General features: G+C 34.0%; 2 protein-coding genes across 2 annotated transcripts in view; both read right to left on the bottom strand.

Annotated features, from left to right (window-relative positions):
* Positions 1-153: 153 nt before the first annotated feature.
* On the bottom strand, positions 154-1,705 carry LOC137931867 (repetitive organellar protein-like). Its single transcript, XM_068775378.1, has 2 exons — positions 1,551-1,705; positions 154-1,478 (listed from the first exon to the last, which is right to left on the bottom strand). The coding sequence occupies exons 1-2, from the start codon at positions 1,587-1,589 to the stop codon at positions 411-413; spliced, it is 1,107 nt and encodes a 368-aa protein (XP_068631479.1). The 5' UTR covers positions 1,590-1,705; the 3' UTR covers positions 154-410.
* A 125-nt stretch (positions 1,706-1,830) lies between these two features.
* drpr (draper) overlaps positions 1,831-24,844 on the bottom strand; it is a 41,573-nt gene continuing 18,559 nt past the window's right edge. Inside the window, exons 5-19 of the mRNA XM_068775380.1 lie at positions 24,182-24,313; positions 22,835-22,949; positions 21,979-22,190; positions 20,760-20,905; positions 19,757-19,907; positions 19,354-19,460; positions 17,974-18,135; positions 14,240-14,446; positions 12,891-13,046; positions 11,558-11,734; positions 10,094-10,261; positions 9,539-9,697; positions 8,437-8,610; positions 7,659-7,784; positions 1,831-6,276 (exon numbers count right to left, since the gene is read on the bottom strand). Coding sequence (XP_068631481.1) covers positions 6,008-6,276; positions 7,659-7,784; positions 8,437-8,610; positions 9,539-9,697; positions 10,094-10,261; positions 11,558-11,734; positions 12,891-13,046; positions 14,240-14,446; positions 17,974-18,135; positions 19,354-19,460; positions 19,757-19,907; positions 20,760-20,905; positions 21,979-22,190; positions 22,835-22,949; positions 24,182-24,313 — 2,461 coding nt within the window. The 3' untranslated portion in view covers positions 1,831-6,007. The remainder of the gene's footprint in view (positions 6,277-7,658; positions 7,785-8,436; positions 8,611-9,538; positions 9,698-10,093; positions 10,262-11,557; positions 11,735-12,890; positions 13,047-14,239; positions 14,447-17,973; positions 18,136-19,353; positions 19,461-19,756; positions 19,908-20,759; positions 20,906-21,978; positions 22,191-22,834; positions 22,950-24,181; positions 24,314-24,844) is intronic.

Raw genomic sequence — 24,844 nt, 5'->3', positions numbered from 1 at the left:
CATCACAACTATGTGTTTGTACCCTATATCTATTTAGCAGAGGCCGGAAGAGGCTTATGTTCCTGCGGTAACCAAGGTGACATCAAAAAATATGAGTAAAGTATTCCTATTTTATTTTACAAAATTTGGGTTTTATATTAGTGACTTCAAAAACGTACATTTACTAAAACAAAATGTTTAATGTCCATTTTAATTTTATATCTAATGAAACCAATTATTATGTCATTCTAAACCAATTACTATACCATTCAATACCAATCAACGTGTTATTTGATTTGTCGTTTATTTAGATTCATAATCACATTCTTAATAAAAAATATACATCGCGACGTCAGATGGTATACGAGAAAAGTAAATATGTTCCCAAATTTATTATAACTAATGGTTTTTATTCTTTTGTATATTTTCTACTAAAACAGCTCTTGGTCATCAAAAACGTTACTACCTGATTTATCGGCAGTTGCAAAAAAATTGTTTAAAATAGAATTCGTACGCCGACTTTCTTCTAGTAATTTTGTTACTTCATCTAAAGTCTCCTTATGAGTTCCGCCATTATCTGATTTGTCACCGAAAAACAATTCATAGTCCGAATGATCGACGTTTTTTGCATTAGAGATCGAATCTTCCATTTCTTTAATTTTTTCTTCATACGTTGTTGGAGTACTTTCGTTTGAGGGTTTTGAAGTTGAGGTTTTGTCTAAAGCGTTGTCTAAAACATTAAAAATAGTTTTAACTGTTGTTGGAGATGCATATGAATTACTTTGACTATTATTGCATGTAGGCTTGTTATCTGCTATTTTTAAAATATTTTCCTCCTTATCTTTACCCTGATTAGTATTCGCGTTCAACATTTTTATAATTTTATTAAATTTATCCTCGTTGGTATCACGGTTATCTATATTTAATTTAAGAATTCCAGAAGTACCATCTAAAATTCTACGCACTTCGCTTAGTTCCGAATCGTTTCTACCATTACCTTGAACATTGTGCAACAAATTTAAATATTTTAAAATAGAGTCTAACACTGATTTCTGGTTAAATTCCATTTTTCTAAATTCTTCACGAAAGTTAATCGTCATCTTTTCTGATTCTTTTTGTAAAAATATGTTGACGTTTTGTAAACTTTCTTTATCGATTATAAATTTAAATTTTACATTCGGTTGGTTCTCCTTATCTGTGCCAGACAAAGCATCTCTTTGTTTATTGCCAACAGTCGTATCAGCAACGCTTAGCGCAAGTTCTTTTTTATTGTCTTCATTCGGAAATATCTTAAAATTATCGTGTCTTTCATTGGCCACTCCGTTACATTTACTATTCGGAATTTTAAAAGTATTGATTGATAATGCTGTTTCCACTGCTATCACAGTGCAGTCAAATGTATCCTTCACGTCAGTGACAACATCAGTTATTAATTTCTGTAAGCCATTCTTCAATGAAGACATTACACTCTCAAATTCACCAAATAATGAACCATGGGCCTGCAAATTATTTGTTTTTATTCACCAATTAAATTAAATCTAAGTAACCCATTAAATATTTTTTGTACTTACAAGCACTATCCATACTGAAAAAATTATCCCGAATTTCATAATGTTTTAAAAAATAATACGGCTCCTTTTGAACAAAAAATTTAGAGAACTGGCGTATAAACCTTTTGATTCCTTTATGTTTTATAAAATATCCACGCGTCACATACCTCCGAACATCTGTTTCAATATTTGCATCCCATTATTAAGGCGCAATTAAGCATGGCAGAGAAATTTCTACGATGTTTTCATAGAGCTTCGTTAAATAAAACCAATTGTCAAATGTTGTATTGAAATTCATTTAATTAATTTTAATATCTTATACTACAGAATATCACAAACTTTAATCTAATGTCTATTGTCACAATAACAGATTGGATTTAGAGAATCGTGTTACCAATACTTAAACTCATGGGATGGTAAACAGATACTTGAGATATCCCAGAACGTGGAAATATTAAATTAAATATAATAAAATTCTAGTGAGTCTCTCGAGATTGAACACTATTATTATATAACTAGTACATGAACGTAAAATGTTAATGATATTTATGTTTTTTTTTCTCACATTGTTCACAACTCAAAGAACACATTTTTTAATTACGTCCCATTAATATATAATTTTTACATTATTCATGTACTAAATATTATCATAATATCATACTATGCCATCATTACTTAACATTGTTTTTAGAACATACTTAAAAAAATATGAATTAAGGTAAAACCACCAGTAATTGACACTGTACTAGTAGTTGACACTTTGAGGAAGAAAATAAAATATTAAGAAAAATACAGGTTGCCATAAATCGAGATGGTGTCTAAGGTATAGTACAGACATCTTGCAGCACCAAAACAAACTAACGTGGTGTCTTATACAACACCACTGGTTACCCCGTTTGCATGACGGCAACCGCACGTCTCGCACCATTTTTATTGTTATTTTCTTGTGAAGTTTGTTAAGAGCAAGCGAAAAGAATTTTAATGTTGGAAAGGTAATATTATTTTACATTGTCAAATAAACATTAATTTCTTTAATTATATTGGAGTTTGAAGTGTGAATGCATATTATTTAAAATCACATTCAATAAAAACTATATAAATGGCGTCATGTCAATTACTGAAACTCGAAATCACATAAATTTGAGTAGTTGACATGTGAGTGTCAACTTATGGATTGTAGTATAATTTGCTAATAGTGTTTTATTTATTGTAATTATGCTACTAATACGTTAAATTACTCTATTTTATCTTCTAAAATAATTTTGAACTATTTTGTTCAGTAGTTGACAGGAGGTGTCAACTATTGAATATTTTTTTTTCGTTATTTAGATGCCACCGACAAAAGGAAATTTTAGAAATTATACACAAGATAGCCTTAATAGATAAAACAGATTCTGGTTGGATGACTTGTGAGGCGTTTTTTGAATTTATTGCTGACATTTTCCATCCTTGGCTAGAGAAAGAAAAGATTCCTTTGCCGGTCATTCTTTTTGTAGATGGGCATTAGTCTTACCTAAGTTTACAAGTGAGTCAGTTTTGTGAAAAAAATGGGATTATCCTCATTGCTCTGCACCCCAATGCAACACATCTATTACAGCCAATGGATGTTGCGGTTTTCAGAACGCTGAAAGAACATTGGAAACAAAAGGTTCACGAATGGAGATTATCTAATTAAGAATCTCCAATCTTAAAGAAAAAAGATTTTCTAAAATTACTAAAAGAAGTTATCAACACTATACAGAACGCAACAATCTTCGAAAATGGTTTTAGGAAATGTGGGCTATTTCCATGGAACCCAGAAATTGTCTCTGTCCCACTAAACAATGAAGGTGATCAACTTACGAATGTTGAGGAACGTAAAAGATTTTTAAAAGAAGAGCTTCGGTTTCTTAATCTAAGTATTCCACAAAGCAAGCTCAGTACATTTCGCAATGGAGATAAAAATGAGTTGGATGAAAAAGATATGTCACTGTTTGAACTATGGCAAAATACAAAATTAGAAATAGAAAGTGGTTTGATAAATACCTCTGTTATCAACGAGCCTACCAAAGAAAGCAGGGAAGATATTGATCTATTATTATCTACAGAAGCAAGCGGTATTACTACGCTCGCTTCTGGTGGCATCAATGAGTGCAATAACTAAATTAACGAAGATAACAACCTAGCATCTGAAAACAACATTTCTACGGTTTTTGAAGAATCTTCTGAAAATGGTACGAACCTTTGCTAAGCTGGACCTTCTTCAGTGTCAGCGGAAATCCCCAGCCCTTTCAAAAGACATTTCTATTACAATAAAAATCAAGAAGAAATATAAAAAAATACGACCTATAAAAGAAAGAATGCCTGCCATAGTTTCGGGACATCTGTGTCAAGAATACTTTAGAAAGAAATTAGCAGAAAAGGAAGAATTAGAAAAAAAAAATGTAACATGCTGCTGAAAGACAAAAGAAAAGAGAAGATAATGAAACACCAAAAAAGCGAAGATTCAGAAGTGTAAGAAAAAGACTGAAAAGAGGGTGTTAAATTTTGATGATAGTTTTGACACATACTGATGGCATTACTCTTGACAGTGAAAATGAGTCTCAAAATGAGAGCGATGGAGAAAACATATCTGAAAACAATCTTAAAAATCCAGTACAGAGAAAGGTAGGAGAGTATGTAGTATTTTATTACAAAGAAGAGTCATTTCCAGGGGTTATTACTCATGTTACCAAAACAGCTGCTTCTATTTCGGCAATGCAGAAATGTGGAAGACTTTGGAAATGGCCTCAAAAAGTGGATCTTTTGGACTATAATTGGGAAGACGTTGTATCATATCAACGAGCCATTAAACATCAGTCAGACAAGACATGTGTACTCTGTCCCCGAAATAGATTTTTTTATGGAACTAGCTGATATCTTTTTTGTATACATTTTATACCTTCATATTAATTTAAGCATACCTATGTCAACTACTGAAAAAAAAAAGTGTCAACTACTGAATATTTTAGTTTCCACTAGGTGTCAACTACTCAACATAGTACTTTTATGTTATTAAAAAATAACATAAAAATACACATTAGTTTTATTGCTACAATCTTGTCACATTTTGGAAGGGGAATAATTAGCGCAACCAGTAATGACAAGCAGTTCCGTCTAAGATGATTTCATACCAAACCATCTCAATAAACATCTCGATAAATCGTTAAGGTGTCATCTACTGGGTACTTTACCTTACCTTTTGTATAAAACCATCACTTGGAAAATATGAATAAACAATTTTTGAATAAAAATTCAATAATTTCATACATTAAAACAACGAATCTCTATTAAATTTAGTTCAAAATTTTACTAAACTGTAATTTAATGGAAACCTCAATATATTTGTTATAAGTTTTGGCACCATATTGAGCAATATTTTGCAAGTTTCAGTAAAATATAATTTAACAATTGCAACATTATAGCACAAATGATTATTTATATTTACCTAAACGCAACTTAAAGGGTGATAGACGTAAAAGTTCCTAGACAAAGCCTTTTGTAATAATGTTAAATAAAATTTACTCAAAAGGCAACACTTAGAACATATATCCAATAAATAAAACCATATATAAAATAAAGCATCTGTAGTATTCAAGCTGCGGGACAAAGCAAAATTTAAAATATTCTTTTTATTTTGTTAAATACTTTTTGCCAGCTGCCAATCGTGACGCCTGTGTTTTTTTTTCTAACTGACGCCGCAGTTGCATAATCTAAATGATATATATATTTTTACTTCCAAATAACTGAAGTCGTTTGAAACTAAAACATGATTTGATCTTATAATAATGCATTAGCTATATTGTACAAATTTACATAAACTGTCGTCTAAATTAAAATTTGCTTAAATAATTATAAAACGGCAGTTCAATTAATGAAATATATTAAATTAATTTTGACACCATTAAACCTACTTCTAATATGATATGTTGTTAAAGATTGCTTAACGATTGAGTTTTTATACACTGCACTTATGAATCTACTAAATGTTATAAATGATTTAGATGAAGAAATAAAGTAATTGTATAAATATAACATAAATTGATATCGTTGCTAAAGGCTTCATGCGTCTAAACATCAAAACAGTTTAAAATTCAATTTATCTTTCGTGTTCAAATACTATTAATAGTCAGAACATCCAATTCTTATTTATCTCATTAAAAAACGGGCTACCTAATTAAGCCCATATTAATTGAATATTAATTTCCTTGAAAAAATTCTATAAAATTAGACAAAGTTTAAAAATTAAAATAATATAAAGAAAGTATTGAAGAGATCACTCAGTATAAACAACAATTATTACTACTCATACAAATAGAACTAGGGGAGCTGCTCAAACGAGCCACAAAATGTATATCAAAATATCTAATGTTTTCTTATGTATACTTATGATGACCTATCAATATTTTCGCTTATGTATTAACGTTCATCATTGAAAATTTTACTTAAAGGACCTGAAATTAGGGTTGTGTTGTATTTTCGTCACTAAGACAGGAGGCTCCTTCTTCCCTCTTGGGTGGGACGGGAATATTCAAATCGTCTTCTCGTTGTGGTGGTATGGGAGCAATGTTCAATTTGGGCAATGGTGGTATGGGCGGCGTTGGAGTATCGTTCCGCGAGGCAAAGCTCGCCTGGGCATCGGTGGGTGCGAAGCCGTTGTTCATTCTTTGGTAATGCGGCTTCCATGTATTCGCTGGTGGGGTGTAGTTCAAATGATCATACTCCATTTCTGTTAAAAAGTAAAAGTAACATTACTCTGATCAGTTAGATAAAAAAAAAATATGAAAAACGCCACTGTTTTAATTTTTTTTATTGTGTCTTATTTATTTATATATTTAGGTATATACCAGCAATACACGAATGTTAAAATACATTAAACGTTTTGTATAAGCAATGGTTCTGTTGTGTTCTTTTATAAGTGACATTTTTCATCACAACATACACTATATACAACATTTTAGTAATGACAAGTGTAACTGGCGTTAAAAAGATAAAGTAAGATTGATATAAATTAAAGACAGAACTAAATTTAAAGATGCAAAAAAGACACGTTAGTCTTTAAAGTAGAGATGGACAGGACATGTGCTAAACGAGACCAATGTAAACTACGAATACAAATGAGACATAAACGAAAAACTTCAAAAAACTGGCTATTTCAGAATGGATGAGAACGAGAAGAATGAGGAAAATGGACAAGTTTGGTGGAGGCCTTCGTCGAAGGATAAGCTATATCGTCTATAAAATAATTACGTAAATATATGTATTTATAATTAGTAAATTAGAACAACTTGATAAATCAACTGTAAATTATTTAATATGTGTAAAATTGTATAAAGCTATGGCATAATTTATTTTATATACAACATAATATGAAAAAACAAAGAGTTCTTATTATGATAACATCTTCCGACGTGATATCTTATTCAAGGAAAGTAGTAAAAAATACTCAACTAAAAATCTGTTATAGATGCAGTGTATTATTTTATAAACATAACAGAACATTACAACAACGATACAGAAGTACTATGCCCAGTCTAATGGCACTCGGGGATTTCTTATAGAAAACCCCATGGAAGCATGGGAATACTTGTAACATGCAAAAATAAGAATTATATAATGATGTAGCAAATATATCCTTATGTGTAAAATTAACTGATAATTAATTATATTAATATTTTACGTAATATAATTAAAAAGATTACCATTTATTTACCAACCTCGTCACGATATCTGTCGACCCATAAGACATAGAGACGTATTGTTTTTTTCTTAATAATCCATTTGTCGAGTAGAGGTCAGCTAAGAACGGATTTAACCAAACTGTACCCGCAAGATTGGTTTAGAACGCGTTCATTAAGAAAATGCATATTTTCTAACAATAGCTTTTATGTCCTTAATATTTCCAAGTTCAATCATGGCCAGAATTTTTTTAAATTATGTCAACAGTCTTTAAGAGGTAATTGGAACACAAGGTCAGAAAATTATATTTTATTAAATTACAACCCTAAAAGGCAGTGGGGGAAGGGTGAGTAAAATATTTGGTGCATATTATTGTTTATAGATTTGAAAAGCAAATAATTTTTAATGAGCGATATATACGATGTAACGTACCATAACCTTCCTTGTGTTTGATTTCGTCGTACACGTGATCCAATTTGTCATCGTCGATGCAGTGATATAGGTTAGGATTGGTGGCGTCCGCGTCCTTATTCTTTAACGACGAAAATGGATCGTAATCTGGAATATACATTGAATTCTGAGTTTCTCTATACTAAAGCATAATTAAAATTTTTATTTTGGTTGGTGCCAATCACAATTTTAAATTATTAGGTTGTTAATCTTTTGCTATGGCGACAATTTTTAATTAAAATACATTTTATTACTTCTTTTCATCAGATAGACATCCCCTGCAATGCATAGGCCTTAAGTTGTCCGCATCCAGCGACTTTCAGCCAGTCTTGGCTATGTCGTCGGACCACATAGTGGGGAGTCTAACCACGTCGCATCGTGGTCGCGGTTGCAAGAGCGATGTGCCGTGCTCATTATAATTTCAGACGAGCAATTCTTCGAGCTACGTCAGTGATCGCATTACTGATTCGAGCTTCCAGCGAAGCTTTTACTATAGCCCTCTTCATTGCTGTCCGAGTGACCTTGAGGCTTATAGAGCTCATCGTAATTATTATAATTTCTGACATCAAGACCTTTGCTGCCTACCACGGCGAAACCCATAGAATTCCAATAGGACTGGTTGGAAGCGGCTTTCTAGTATAGGAATGTCAACTGTTTACAAAATAAAATTAATTAACTACTTGAACATGGTTATTAAGAATACCATTTTACTTATTTGTTTATATTCGTTAAGTTAACTACAGAAAAACAATGAACTCACTATCACTGGAGCCCGTTGCGGTCATCCGTAATTTCTCCATTGTTGCATTATCAAGTTTACTTCCTGAACTTAAGTTATTGAATATTTGATTTGCATTATTCAATAAAGTTGTGCTGTCGTCGCCGCGTGTTGATCCTTGGAATGAGTACACAGGGTTGTCGAAATGTTGTTGTTCTGAAACCACACGGTAATCTTATACACTTTATGTTATTTATTCATGTTATTCTACTTTGGATTAGTTATAGTGATTACCTGTTTTCGTCATGAGAACAATGCGAAAAAAACCTAATGCCATAGAAACAGGAATATGTTCTAATACACATTATTAAAATTAAACTTTTGCACTCTTGTAATCTTAACTTAATAATTTGTAATCAAAATGATCCTGCGCCATAATAAATATAAAACAACAACATGGAGACAACAAATTGCATAAACTTAAAAACAGATCTATTTAATGACAGATTCAAATAATACCTTAAACAACAATTGTTGAAGGTGACATTAATATTTAAATGTATATTTAAAAAACCATTTACTAATCTAATCCGGCTAGCCATTTAATGCATTAAATTAAGGTCAGAGAAAAAGTATTTTCGTAAATAGTATGATAAAATTTTTATTACAAATCGCTTTGATTGTATTATTTTCATCTGGGCGGTTTTGATGCCATCAAAAGGGTGAGTTTTGAAAAAAGAAAAAAAAATAGGTAAAAATTGTTTCGAGCTATTTTACATTTCGTCAAAATTGACTGTAATAAATAAATTTGATGCGTTTAAATTTTTTTTACTCCAAAAAGGGAAAAAAAATCAATGCAACGCGCGAATAAAAAATCGTAACATTCGTGGAAGTTAATGCACTGTCAACAATAGTAGTACAAATTCATCGAAGATGAACTGCGCACTGGTCACCCTGTTACGGATAAAACGGGCGCCATTTTGGAAAATATCAGTCGCTACGGCGAAGTAGAATTGAAAATTGACCACAAAATAATTAAGGTTCATTTGAAAAAAGCTTGATAACTGGGTACCACAATAGCAAAAGAAACCTAATGAACCGTGTACTAATTAGATAAGACATGAAAACATTTGATAATACCAACCTGGTTGCTGATTGGGGTCGGCAGTGTAGTGAACGTGTGCAATCTCTCGCTTCAGGTTTCGCACGCGTTTCCGGTAGTACAACAGCACGAGGATTGCAGCAGCAGCGCACAACAGCGCCATTATCACCATAACAGTTGTTAGACCAGCATTAGATGATGCTGTATAAAAAATTCAAACATTTTAAAAAATAATAAAGGTTCTTTGATTTTTTCACTTTTATTTTAATTTTTTTGTATGGCTGTATTGCAAATTGGCAAGTTTCAGTTAGTAAGCCAGATAGCCCGTAGAACAGCTGGCCCACTGGGGTCCTAAAGTTTTAGATTTAAAACATTGACCCATAATGTGGATGAACCTGGTTATGGTTTTACTATCTGTTATTATTATAACTTATATTTATATCACAGAATTTATCTATTACATTAGAAAGCTGAAATGTTAAAAAATATAGATAAACACAATAATAAAATAAAATTTGTAAAAAATCTGTTCAGGAGGAAATGGTGAAGGAAAAGAGGTGATGTATGATGAAAAGTATGATCGGTTTTAACGTTTACCTGCGGCCTGATCGATGTGGATTGCGTCACTGGCATGTATATCGCAGTGCTCGCCGATGAAGCCACGGTGACATACGCAGCCTTTCACCGGATCGCACACCCAATTGCCTTCCGATGAACAATTGCATGGCTCCATACAATGATCGCCGAAGTAACCTTCGGGACAGACTGCAAACAAAGTACAATTCAAAAAATATTACGCTTTCAGCAACATATCAAACGAAATACGTCCATGCTGGACATAGACTACCAAAAGATCGTTTTGAAGTGGCTGTTTCATCTAGTCACTAGTCTTGTGACGACCTATAATGTTATTAATATTATGAAAGATTAGAGTACTTTTATTGTTGCAAAAAACAATACACTCAATGTTACAATAGTTGTGCAAAGAATTAAAAGAGTATTCATCATTATTATCATCATTTTAGTAGTAGAAAGTTTACAGCAAAACATAGATCTTCTCCATAGATTTTCAACAGGGCCTGTTGGAAGCTGCTTATATCCAGCGTCTACCAAAGACCTTGTGTCTGTAATCTTCATGGATGGACGTCCTACACTGCGCTTGATGGTCCGTGGTCTCCAGAACTTCAAGGCACCAGCAGCCATCTGTTCTAAGCTATGTGACCTGCTTGGTGTCAATTTAACTAGCTCATTCACTAGGCTATATCGCTTCTACTTTTGTTCTTCCATGGATCTCCTCTCTTTCAAATTTTGTTATTATACTGTACTTTAGTTTAATAAACATTATCGTCAAAGTCACTCAACATATTTTTTTAAAAAAATCTAAGAATTGTTTCCAGTATTATATCACGTTTTAATATAAGAATATTCTTTTTATTTGCAGTAGGATGGATTCAGCTAAATAAAGCCCAAGTCTAATGTAATTTTGAATGTTCTAAAAATTAAAAATCAAAAATATGAACATAAATTTATTGAACTTCCAAGAAATCAAGTAACATCGCGTTATCATATTATGCATAGCTCATTATTTTTATTTAACCTTATATGTGAGGGAAAATTACATTTTTTTTTATAGAAATCACCAAGGTTTTTAAAGCGCGTAGTTAGTAGAATAATAAATATAAAAAAATTAAGTAAAATTATTTATAATGAAGTTAATGCAAATGAGTGAAGAGGGAAAGCCTGCTTAGAGTGGTACTACAAGTCCTCTAAGTGAGATCTCCTCCCTCGGCGGCCTTCTTATCCTGAATAAGAGCCCTCGAGCTTCGCTACTTTAAAAAAACTCTAAGGATAAATTGCACCCGCCACAACATCAAACCAGCGGAATTCGCAAATGTCATTTGAGTAGCAATGATAGTTTAAAAAAACTACAAGTCAGTAGTCGTTCAAGTCTCTCATTATTTATATTAGAGGGATCTGGTTTAATATTATTTAGTTTTGAACTATCATGCAACTTTGTGCGTATTGACTATTCGCGATAAAGATATTATTAGTCCAGCTTACATTGTGTGCAATAGGCACCGGTGTAGCCGGGCGGGCAGCGGCAGTAGCCGTCGTTAGGGCGGCAGGGGGCGCTGCGGGCGCAGCGGCACGGCTGCGAGCATCCGGCGCCCCACCACCCGCCCGGGCACGCCTCCCCGCACTGCAACCCGCGCCATCCCGGCAGGCACTGGCATTCGCCTGAAACAACACGTACATATTGTCTATAAGATCATTGGTTATATAAAGGTTTAAAGGCGTGAACATGCAGCTAACACGTAACTTGACACTACACACCATAAGTACCCAATGGACACGGTTCTGCACACTGGAACGAAATTACTCTTATCTCGTATGGTACACCTTATCCAAAAATAATAACTTACATATTTTTTGTGTAGCAACATATCAAATTTTAAATAATTATTTACTATCTGTCCTTGCCCAATTAATACTGCTGAAAGTTATTGGTGTCTTACATTCCGAAAGAAATAAAAAACAAAACAATGTAACATTTATGAGTGATCACTATATACAGAGTGATTGGAAAGTAAGTGTAAAAACTTTTTATTTTGCTAACAAATGAGTGATACATGATGAATATAAAGTCTTTAAACTTTTACATCTATAACCAATCTTCCTATTTATTGCATAACAAAAATTTGCATGTAAACATTGAGCTGTCAACTATAGCCCTGTTCTACAAACTGGTGTTCTTAGGCTAATACCTAAATATAACATCTCGGTTAATCCAAAAGAAATTATATTATGTTATTTAACATTGAATTAATAATTCACATATTTTTTCCTCAATATAGTGGCAATGGCAATGGCAACACTCATCGTGTGTGGTGAAAAAAATCAGCGTGTCCATAAAAAAGATATGTCAAAAGAATAAATAATATACAAAATAATACATACAAAAACAGTTTTACATACACAATTTACATACCGTTTAATAGACTGTGCACTTTTTTCCCTATAAAATTTTGTTACATATTGCATATGTTATCTTTGCTATTCAATGAAGGTAATTCATACGGTGTCAACAACGCAAGTTGGTTGTTACTAAAGGCCACTAGGTGGACCAACGACATAGTTAAGGTCGCGGAGAGTCGCTGGACGTGGGCAGCGCAATACCCCAATAATCGTGGTGATCTTTGGGGGAGGCCTATACCTTATAGTGGGCGTCCGTTGGCTGCAAAGAAGAAGTAAAAAACGATGGGCACCGGGGTCTTATATTTATTTCAAATATATAGAAGGTCTCTACAGTATATAAATTAATGCGTAGTTATTGTTGTCTGTTGTGTGGAAATAAATAAATATATATTTCGTAACAAAGGAGTTTAGAACATACCAGAAACGTGATGACAGTCGGCGCCATTTTTGCAACTGCATTTTTGTTCGCAATTCACTCCATATGTACCGAGTGGGCATGGATATTCACAAGTGACACCAGTATAACCACTTGGACAGGTGTATTTACCCGTTACAGGGTCGCATGTTGTGTTGCCTGGAAATGAAACAAGTATTGTTCATGACTAAACAGTACCGTGAAACAAAGGTATGATGTCTCTGTTGTATGCTTACGTAAAAATTGTGCTCGTAACTATTGTTTCTAAATCTGCTAATTAGTGTTAACAATAGTAAGATATTGTTAACACGTTTTCAATTAGAGGTTAATTTCATAATTTCGCTTTGTTTATTCAATATACTACTTATAAAAGTCGACACAATATAAATATTTATAATTAAATACAACAACCATAAAAATTATTAAAAATTAAAAAATGTGTATAGAAATAACGTTTAATGAAGTGAAATACTACAACAAATGACACAAGTATTTTATCAACTGTTTTAATCAAACTACGATAATCATAAAATGTATTTATTGCAGAAGAAAGTTTTGGTGATAAATGTAAGTGCGAAGCAAAAAGAAATCACAAATAAAATTGTCACTACAATATTATTAAAATGGATATTTTTTTTGTAAGTATATATAAATAATTCTTAATTGAAAAATCTTAGATAAATATGTACATATTAAAAATATATGCACTTTATACCTGTGCCGTCTTAAAGAAAATCAGAGAAAGAAATTTGTAAAAAGAAGTGAAAATGAATTTACATTCTTTTAGTTGTTAAATGATGTAAAAAACAGTTGCTCAATTTAATAATTACAGAAATTATAAATACATGATATAGGTACCTTCTTGAGACTTCAGATTATGTACAGATTTTTAAATTAAACCGACAAAGAAATATACATATTAAGCTCTGGAACTTAGTTACTGTAAATAGGTCTATGTTGAGAGTCTAACGTTCTGGCACAGCAACGCGGTGAAGGTGTTTAAACCTAAGCTACCGAGCTTTTTTTAAAAAAAATTGTCATTATTGTACGTATTAAATAAAGTTATCTTTTATTTATGATAGCATATCATGATCGTCGACATCATCATCATTTTAGCCATATAACATCAACAATTCATAAATTTCCCACAGGACCAGTTGGAAATTACCTTCATCCACTGTCTTGCGACTAATTTAACAAGGTCTCTGAATGGAGATTTCGGACTAACAAGCAAGTAGAGTTCATCGGAAGACGCTGGATGCTAGCTTCTTCAAATCGGTCCTATTGAAAGTGGGCGACTTAAGGTTGAAATATTAAATGATTGTATGTTAAAAAAGGATGAGGTTGTATACCGTCGAGCGAGTCCGGACAGAGCTGCGCGCAACCGACGCCGTAGCGGCCGGGCGGGCATGGCCTGTCGCAGCGCTCGCCGCTCCAGCCGGCCGCGCACTCGCAGCGCCCCGTGGCCGCATCGCACGACGAGTTGTTCGCGCACGGACACCGCTCCGAGCACTGCTCGCCGTACAGCCCCGACGGGCACTGCGTCTCGCACCGCACTCCTGTCATCATTTATATCAAAGCTTCACAAAGTGCTCCAGGGGTCACGGGATATTTCACGGGGGTCTACGTTGGCATGACAAAAATATGGCTTCACAATTCATGATCGGAGGCAACGAAAATTCATCTGCTTTTGTTTTATTCAATTCAAATAACTTAAGGAGATGTTTTAAGAAGTTCAGCGGTTGTTGCTTATAAAAACTTGAATATTCCATATTCCAAATTCACGCACGCATCCTAACAACCAATGTATCTCATAGATTAGCGGAATGTAAGCATGGCGCGAGGATTCGGTTTACGTGGTTTATTAGAGGCGAAGTGCGTGGAATCAAAACGAAAAACAATCCGCAAGCGGTCCCTTCCTTTCGACTCTAGTACTACGGAAACTTATGTAACGCATCTTAAAAAAGCGCTGCCAGATGGAGTCAAGGAAAAAAGTGCATAAATGCCACTACCTCTTGCGTGACGGCGGAGTAACGGAATGATGTGGCCGATAATCACCCCCCCTCCGTCACGATGTGAGCTTACCTAAGGCAAGTACAGCGGTTTCGGTAGCACTACAATGAAATCAGTTTTTTATGAAGTCCTTACAGTATAACTAGAAATCTCTCAAACCTTAAACGCGAGCTTTAAAACTCCATTCAAATGAGACTGAATAACAATATAATAAAAACAGGTAAACAAAATGTTGTTATTGTGTACAATGTACTCATAAATAATAGTCTATACATCTTCAATAAATAATCTGTTGCATCTTCAAGACAGCCTTCAAATGTCACCACTACTCTGCATGAAGTAAAATTATATATTGGTATGGGTAGAAAAAAAAAGACCGCAGTAAAATCACTGGGTTAAGAAGATGTACATATAATCACCTATTAACTACCGGTTGGAATACAAAATATCTTTTGAGCAACAACCAAGTAGAACTCTCCTTTCGGAGGCTGTCATTTAGTCACTCCTCTTAAGTTTGGTGGTCTTCGGGAACATTGCTCCTTCGCGATTCCAGTTCAGTTACCCCGAAGAAATCTGTATTTTCATCACTCTCGCAACTTATATTCAGCAAATAGCAATAAATAATCATCAATATTTTTAAATGAACTTTATTAATTATTTCAACTTGTCCCTCACAATCATAGAATATTTAAAACATATAGTTCTTGTAAATAAACATTAGTATATGTGTCTATACACTAGTAAAGGAATTTACAAAAATTTTGTTGACATGTGTTTCGATGTCATTATTAATTTTATATTATTGCATTTGACTTTTTACATAGCATTATAACCCAGTACAAAAGTAATTTTTCCATTTACGAGCAGTGGTGAAATAGTACACATACTACAAATTTTCAATATTGGGGTCAAACTTATGACCTGCCTATAATAAGACATCAAAAAGGGTGTCAACTGCTGGACATTATTCCCATATATTTCCAACCTAAGAAGAAATCGAAATAACACTGCATAATTGAAGAATATTCATTTTCCAGTAAAATTAAAATGATGTTTAATATATTAATGATAATGTGTCGTAGGACACATATGTAGTTTAAAATAAATTTTGTTGCATTCTTTAATAGTGAATGTTTTTTTAAAGAGTTATTTAAATATAACATCTTAATTCAAATAGTTCCTATCATTATAGTATGAATCTTTTATAAAAACATATATATGTGCAATGTATCTAATATTATTAGCATCTAATACCCGTTTTTTTTTTTTTAAAATACGCTTAATATTTATGATATATGTACATTGAATTATACAATTAAATTAAAAACTGGAATAAAATGAATGCTTTTATTGCAATTAATTATACCGTTAATATTTTAAGTATCCCGATGAAAAACTTTTTAAATAAATTCGCTTATTTTCAATAGATATTTTCCACACCGTAGCTTTAGATTTTAACACAGTTTTTTTGTTTTCGACAATCATTACTACAGCACTCGGATGTCTGTCTTCAAAACCACGAAGCGTCTCAACAATTGTCATAAGTATTAAACGTGTATCCAACACACTACTTCTTACTTCCCATGAAAAACAATTACTGTAAACGCCATTATAAAATTCATCATTCAATTCGATCTGTCCAGTTCTATGTTTATCGTCTTTCTGTTTCAAACTTCTCATGTATAACAAATGGATCGCATCTTCACCTCGAACCAAATTTGTTGAAATGGCTCCATTCTCACTTTTCGATGTTGTAACGTTGTCACAAATGTTGTCATAGAAAATTGATTTTCCAAGAACATCTGTTACGGAACATAGTACATATACAAATACATAGTGATAGACTAATAGTGTAAAAGCTTTAAAAGGGGGCATAAAATATCTCATTTGTCAGGAAAAAATGATTACTATGAAATATGATACATTAATTTAACTTTCTACTGAAATGCGTCAACCCGTTAACTTCTTACAGTACAATCTGATGGAACAGCTAGTAAATAATAATGTATTTCAATATAAATTCGAATTTAAATATGGCTTTTTCTTACTATATTATCATTACGTTAATAAACCATTGATTTCAGTATAGGTACCACCCCTTTGTAAGTTTTAACCTGGGTTATAGAATAGATTTAACTTACCAGTTTTCCTAGAAAGACCTGGATTAAAAGTATATAAGCGAGTGATTTTATGGTAAATGGTAATGAAAATAACGCTACTGGTCGATGATAAACAAAAATCAGCCTTAAAATGATACGCTCAAACTACTTTGTATGATAGGGCTGTATTACAGTATCACTTATGGAAATATAAAAGTAAAGTAAAAGTAAGTAATGAGCATTAGGTTATGCGATTTACAAACGTACAGGTGTTCCAATCGTATGACATAGAAATTATTTTAAATTTGAATTAAAAACGTCTTGTACTGGCCCCTTCAATCTTTATTATGCTAATTTGTTTTTTATGAATTTCAATGACTGAAATTCATGAGAAGACTATAGTGGAGAAAATAGGGAAGTTTAATCTGATTTCAGTTCTTATCTAATCTGGTTCATCTTGCATTTTCCCCGTGATAAACAGAACAAACTGCAAGAGAAAGGTCACGATACAAGCCCAAATGCAAATGTCTCTGATACAGACACTTTTTTTGAAATATTGGAGTTTCTATTACTGCTCATATTTGATTATTTTACTCGACGATTTTACTTAAATCGGCTCGTTCTGTTAACGTTTGGCACTACGACCTATCACGAGCCTGGCTCGGCATATTCAAGTTTGGACCAATTTTTTCATCACGAGTCAAACTCGATAGAGCACGACAAAGTGTAGAAGTAAACATTGTAGGTCCCTTAAATATTTATATTACATATTGGTATAAAATTTTGCTAAAGAGAAATATTCACAAGCAAACATGGGTGAGATTATTATTATACAGAGCTGTGTTACATGCTGTCGTGTATGTGTAATATATTATTGTTAAATTTCTTTTCGGATCATGGTATGGCACCCACACTGATGACCCTGAGATTATGTATATGACGAGGTTTAAACATATATAAACATAGTATATTACCTCTCCAGCTGCTTTCACAGATGCACTGTCCAGTGATGTGGTGGCAGCCTAGAGCTTTCTCCGAACAGTCACAGCTAAATGCGCAACCCGCGCCGTAGAAGCCGGCAGGGCAACGCCTCTCACATCGTACGCCCACATACCCTGCGCCGCATACACACTCGCCTGCAAAAACATCAATACGTTCATCCCCTACAGCGATGGCAGAAAGAAGAGAGACCACACCTACCTCTTGCTAGACCTCGCTATTACAATTACAAGTTCAATTCTACACACTTGTATACGTCTTTAACCAGCATTAAACCTGCCGTTTTTTTTTACAAGTTCACAGACCAATCACGCTTCGCGAACTCAGTACCGATATAGCTATAAAACTCGCATAGACTAATAGCACTTACATCATCTGAAGCCATATATGGTAATGCATTCATCATTCCCTTTCACAGTCGAATACATGTCAATATATAACGCAGCATATGATTTGACACAACGGATAGAAGGTAAAACTTACAAAGATCATTTGGGTTCAAAAGAGCGCCGTCTCTATAAAGTAATAAATATAAATTGAAACAAAAGAGTTGAACCCAGAAAACTGCCTATGGGAACGCCAAAGTATAATGGTAGTATATCGTTTTGTATTTGTGCAATTTTAATGAAATTTTCTTTAGTAAATTCATTTATTGTTTACATGTTTGTATACATAAACCACAAATTAAAATATCCTAAGGATACTCTCCTCTGTTTGTTCGGAACAATTATGCTTCACCTTCCTTCCATTGTTCTTGTAGCAATGTTACCCGTGACAATAAAATATCAAGGCACCGTAGTTGAGTAAATATCTTAGTCTAACAAAATTACCATGCTATTAGTGCACCTTCTATATGTTAAAGGTGATGCGAATAGCCTAGCAGGCTGTTTTTTTATTTAATTTTTTTTGTAAATACTCTTTTCCTCGTTTCGTTTTCGGGACAGAGATATATACATTCCTATTTTCACCCTTTTTCCTTCATCCTTCACAATTTTTCTTTTTATTCCCTTTTTCATCCTTCACGTTTTTTATCATTCAACATACATTCAAAATACAGCATTCGCCCACAATGCAGCTGTTACAGCTTCGTCGAAATGGATTCGGCGAAATATAAACTTTGACACACTGCTTAAATGATACGCGTGAAAAAATCGAACCTAGATGATATTTGTAATAAGTCTTACTGTTTTGCCTGATTTGCCAAATCAAATGCAGTGAAAGCATCAATATGATTACATTACTATTCGTCCAACCGAGCTGGAGTCTGGAGAAATGATGGTGGCGATAACGACTTAAAAAAATTGCTCAAATGACGTCATAGAAGTGAGACAAAAAAATCCCAGTGTTAGACTTACCATTGATAGGGTTGCATGGAGCACCATTTTCACAGTTACAAGGTTGTCGACATTTCAAACCAAACGTTTTTCCATCACACGGTCGGTCGCATTTCAAACCATCAAACCTGTAATCAATGGTCTATTATACAAAAGCACTTTCTATTATAAAAAAGACAATGAAAAACTTGACCCCTAAAATATTCGTGTACGTTTTCAAATTTAAGAGTCGAAGTTTTAAGACCACGTCTTCAATACTAAAATGAGTTAATAAGAAAACAATTGAGGCTTCAAAAGAATATTTACGTAGTTGTCTTTAGCTACTGGATGCAGGCCGCTTGTTAGCGGTCCTGTTGGAAATCTAGAGAGAGAGAGGAGTGGCAAATTCCGGCAGTAGGCATTTTATTATAACAAAGATGCTTACCCAGGTGGGCAGTCGCACTGGCCGGTCTCATGCGAGCAGGTGGCGTTGTTGTAGCACTGGCATGTGTCCGCGCAGTTGTCGCCATACTGCGGGAACGGGCACGGCTCCTCGCATCGCAGCCCGCGGTATCCCGGCGCGCACAGACACGATCCTATGGAAATATAATTAACATTTTACATTTATTTATTTTAGAACCTCCAATAAAGAATATCATCATATAAGCCGATAGGCGCCCACTGCAAGGGCTTCCCCCAAAGATGGCCACGATAACCTGTCTTGCACTGCTTGCACCCAGCGACTTCTCGTGACCTTAGCTATGTCGTCGGTCCACTTCATGGAGGGCCTACCCACTCCGCGTCTACCAGTTTAACATATTAATATAAATAATTACCATACATTAATATTGAGAACTTACACGATTTTTGAATTAAACTGTATTTAATTAAATGTTGTATAGTAATCGTATGTCAAGAATGTTAGTCCGCTTTAAAAGTCTTATTATTGATTTGTCAACTAAACAACTATGAATATATCTTTTTAAGCTATCGTTGGTTATGAAAGTAGTTGCAAAAAATTTGATTTACAAACTCGTTCTGTTACTTTTGATAGACGTTTTCTCACCTTGCTATATGAGATATAAAGCAGCATTTTTACAATTTACAATGTGACATATTTTTTCATTATTCCATATTATCATCATCATTACAGCCGTATGTCTCGCCTTAGATTTCCAATAAGACCGTTTCTTTCTACGACCTTAACACGGACATCTGCTGGTCTTTTGGGTGGACGTTCAGCTGTGAATGCCATTCCGTGGTACTATAGTAAAACTTTTGGGGAGACCTATGTTCAGTAGTCGTCTTGCGACTGAAACAATGATGGTAAATGATAAATATAACATTATTTATTAAGTTAAAAATATACAGTCCAAACTATTGACATCTAGAGTGAAGTATTGTTAAAATCTAAAAAGATTTTAAATGAAATTGTTCTAGAGACATACCGTTGACGGGTGAGCAGTGTCCACTGTTTTCGCAGCGGCACGTAGACCGACAGCCTTTGCCGTACGTAAGCAAGGGACACTGCCGTAAACAAGTCTCCCCACCCCAACCGGCGGCACACTCGCAAGCTCCCGTCCAGGGATCACACCTAGAATTACCATGTAATTATTATTATATTTACTTAGTTTATATTGCTATATCTCTCTTTTACATTCATAGAATTTCTTGATAATTTTATTTTACACAGCACAATCGCACCCTTCAACGCTTTTAAGGTCATTAGACCGTCGTCTGTAAGGTTGTTCACATAGCAGTGAACTTGGTCCACTTTTCATTCAAATTTCTCAATATGTGACCGACCCATGCCATTTTAGCTTTGTACTTTTTACTAATTTCTTAATTTTGTGATTTTCCTCAAGGTCTGTGCTCTTTTCTTGTCTAATTTTGAGTATCCAAGCATGCTTCTTGACAAGCATCGTTTGCTAATGCCCTTATTTGGTTATTCTCTCTACCATATAATAGTGAACTAATATTGATATCACTTCACTAATTGTAGTAAACAAAATAAATAGTATAACAAACAAAAAAATATTACAAATTTATCATAACGTGCTGCTACCGTGAAAAATGTCATATTAACTGTATGTAACCATATTTTGTATTTAAAGTTATTAAATGGATTGTGAATTAAATATATATATATTTATATATATACATATATACATAGATGTATATACATATATATAGATGTATATATATATAGTTAGTTTTGCTACATACTATTATTTTACCGGATTAGGAAGTCGCCAAGCTTTTAGATCACTTCGGTGGACGCTCCACGAACCAACTAGGCATATGGCTCTAACGAGGGTAATCTCGGCTTTGGCTGTCACTGGCCGATAATGTCCGCTAACAATTCCGACGTGAGGGCATTCGGAGGGTAGAACCTCGACTTGGTCGGTTGCCATTGCCTGGCTGTTATCACTAATACCACTTCGAAAAGCGTTAGTGTTAAGAGAATTAGCGAAAAAAAGTCCACCAATTCCTTTCCTCCTTCCCCTGGAATATAAAATCCGGCCTTGTTTATGGCGATACCGGTTGATGGGACAGCATTCTCGGGATGTACAGAGGTCACTATTAATAATCTAATCGTGATAATAATCGCTTGCTATGTGACTTTTTAGGTAAATATTTAATTATAGTCATGGATGTAACACTCACAAGTCGGTGGTGGCAGGGTTGCATTCGCATTCGCGGTCGCAGCGCGCGCCCCACTTGCCCTCGGGGCACGCGCGCTGCGTGCAGTGCTCGCCGCGCCAGCCCGGCTTGCACGTGCACGTGCCATTGCGGGGCGAGCACTCGCCGCCGTGCTCGCACTTGCAAGTGCCTTGACACTCCACGCCATAAGTACCCAATGGGCACGGCTCTACGCACTGGAACAGATATAATTCATCTATTGAAGCTAATTTGATATGTTTAAAAATTTTAAAGGGGTGAACGTATAACTCAATTGCCGACGTGAAAAGACCTCACTGTAAACAGTTTACAAATCAAGTTACGTAGCAAACTATTCAGAAATCATCTAAATATCAGGAGAGAAAATTTGCCACAACCAAATAAATGTAGGATTGGTCTCATTTGCTTTCAATTAATACATATATTAATGGTTTCATATATCATAAACAACGTAACGATATTAAAGGAAAGAAAACCTTTTCAAAATTTAGATCCAGGAGAATTCAGAGACTAAGTACCGCCAGAAGTTATTGACCTATGGCATTTCAATTTACACCTTTTACATTTATAATCATCCAGTGTAAAAAACTAATCCCTATTTTGCTTGGTCGCGGAATGAAATTTCCACTTCTTTCATCTTTTTTGTTAGTGTTAGTTTGGTAATATTTGGTACAAAATTCTGAAAAAAAATTGAAAAAGTCGAACATTGCGCAATAAATTAATGTTTATGAAAGTAAACTGTACATTTGCGGTTAGTTTTGTGCTTTGTATATAGTTCGAAGAGAACGTGACCTTCAGCTTAATGATACTTCAGTATACACATTACAATTTCCTTAGTTACCTTTTCTCCAGTGAAACCGGCCTCACACTGACATTCGCCAGTGATATGATGACAACCAGCTCCATTGGCGCAACAGGTCTTCTCACATCTAGGGCCCCAATGACCGGCAGGACATCTGAAGTAAAAAATACCAAGTATTTTTATTCCCTTCGAGATTAGAATATTGAAACATAATCTACATCTGTTCTAGTCTGGTTTGTGTAAATAAAAATTACTCGCTAAATGTAGCTAAACACAAAACTTAAGAACGGCAATACCAATTCGGGTATTTATTCTTTATGTTTTCGTTAACACACGGGAAGGTTCCTTTAGGAAAAAAAATTAAAAAACTGCGAGGAAAACAGTAAAAAGAACGCTATTTTTTAAACAAACAAAAAATTAAATTTAAATACTTGTTCTTACGTGTAAAATATTTGACGTCAAGCAAAACAAAAATTATCGTACAGCATAAAGAAAAATTGAAAGTATAATCATCATTAATGTCTTGCAACGCATTGAAATGAAAAATTTATTATTGTAAATAATCGGTCTTAAATATGTTTCAATTATATTTCGTACAGGACTGTGAAAAACCATTAACTTTTTTAACATTGCGAAGTCTGTCGAAGAAACTAATTGAAAATAATTATGTTGTTTATTTTCCTTACAACTTAAGTGTTTTTTGACACGTCACGTCACGATTTGGTGACGTCACAAAGCCGATAATTTTAAAATGTTTTTCTTCACTATTACTAAGCAGATGTGATTGTTTTGTTCTTTTCGAGTATCGAGTACTCGAGCTTCGATTTCAACCTCTAATCTTTCATCACTAGTCTACCAATGTTCTGGCTTACGTTTGTTAAATATCATCATCGTTATGTCTCCCCCAAAGACCGCTACGATCACCGGTGCTACGCTGCCCTCATCCAGACACTTCACTATTTCGTCGGTCCATCTAACCGGCTCGTGGTCGTCAATCGAGCACCTTTAGGCGCCAATGCTCTTCTAACGTAATTCTTCGAGTTACACATAACTTTATACAACTACGTTACGTGTACCTAGTTTATAAAGTATATTAGTAATAAATTTAGAAAATGTTATATATCTGTATATATAATTTTCCACCTATGTACCGACTCATCGTGTTATCTCTGGAAGTAGAGTAGCAAAATAGTAATTATCGAGTTTCTTGCCAGATTCTTCTCGGTGGAATCAACATTTCGAGCCTGGCAGTAATCTATGTATACATACATATTTAAATCTTTGTTATATTGAAGTCTTGAGTTATCGAAAACTCTGAGCAATAAGCCTATTCGCAAGAATAAATATTATTTGTTTGTTTGATAAAAACAAATAACTGATACTCACTTATTGGCACACACTTCACCAGTCCAGCCAGGAGTGCATGTACACTCCCCCGTGATAAAGTTACACTGGCCATTGTTTTGGCATCTGCATTGCTGTTTACACGGGATATCATTTGGACACCTTTCTTCACACCTAAAACGTATACGCACTTCTTTAAATGAAATCGCACATATAACATCAATATTAATAAATACCGGAAATATTCACAACTTGAAATAATCATTATTTATGTACCGGTAATTTATTGTTTATTTACTTACAGCCATTGTATGGCATTGGTAACCATGAAAAGATCAAGTCATGGAAAGTTCTGGACATGAGATGTACATGAACAAAAAGTATTTATGATACATAAAAGACACTGTTAAAATACAATGTGTACATATCCATCACTGACAATCAGAAATATACATACTCTACTTGTTACTGAAGTTCGCAAAATACTACAGTGACAAATAATGAAACTTTATTAGCATTTTGAAAACTGAAAGATAATTAGCAATTTTTCCGGACACAGATAACTCAGTGTACATACATGCAACTTTAACATCAAATGATTTGTCAAGGAACTTGCATGCCTGGCAATTTCTCATTCAAGATTTTGTGATCATAATAAACACCGTGCTTAATTACGCTTAAAAAAATCTTATTTTCAAAGTATTA

Source organism: Battus philenor, unplaced genomic scaffold (assembly GCF_028537555.1).
Source record: "Battus philenor isolate CCGP_79_NKW_IND1 unplaced genomic scaffold, ilBatPhil1.0.hap1 SCAF_8, whole genome shotgun sequence".
NCBI lineage: Eukaryota > Metazoa > Arthropoda > Insecta > Lepidoptera > Papilionidae > Battus > Battus philenor.
Note: the sequence above shows the minus strand (reverse complement) of the source record. Positions and strands in the feature narration are given on the sequence as shown.

Coding starts and splice junctions, on each gene's coding strand:
- LOC137931867 (XM_068775378.1), bottom strand. CDS start 1,589: ATGAAATTCGGGATAATTTTTTCAGTATGGATAGTGCTT. Junction 1,479..1,550: donor TTTCAGTATGGATAGTGCTT/GTAAGTACAAAA, acceptor AATAATTTGCAG/GCCCATGGTTCATTATTTGG.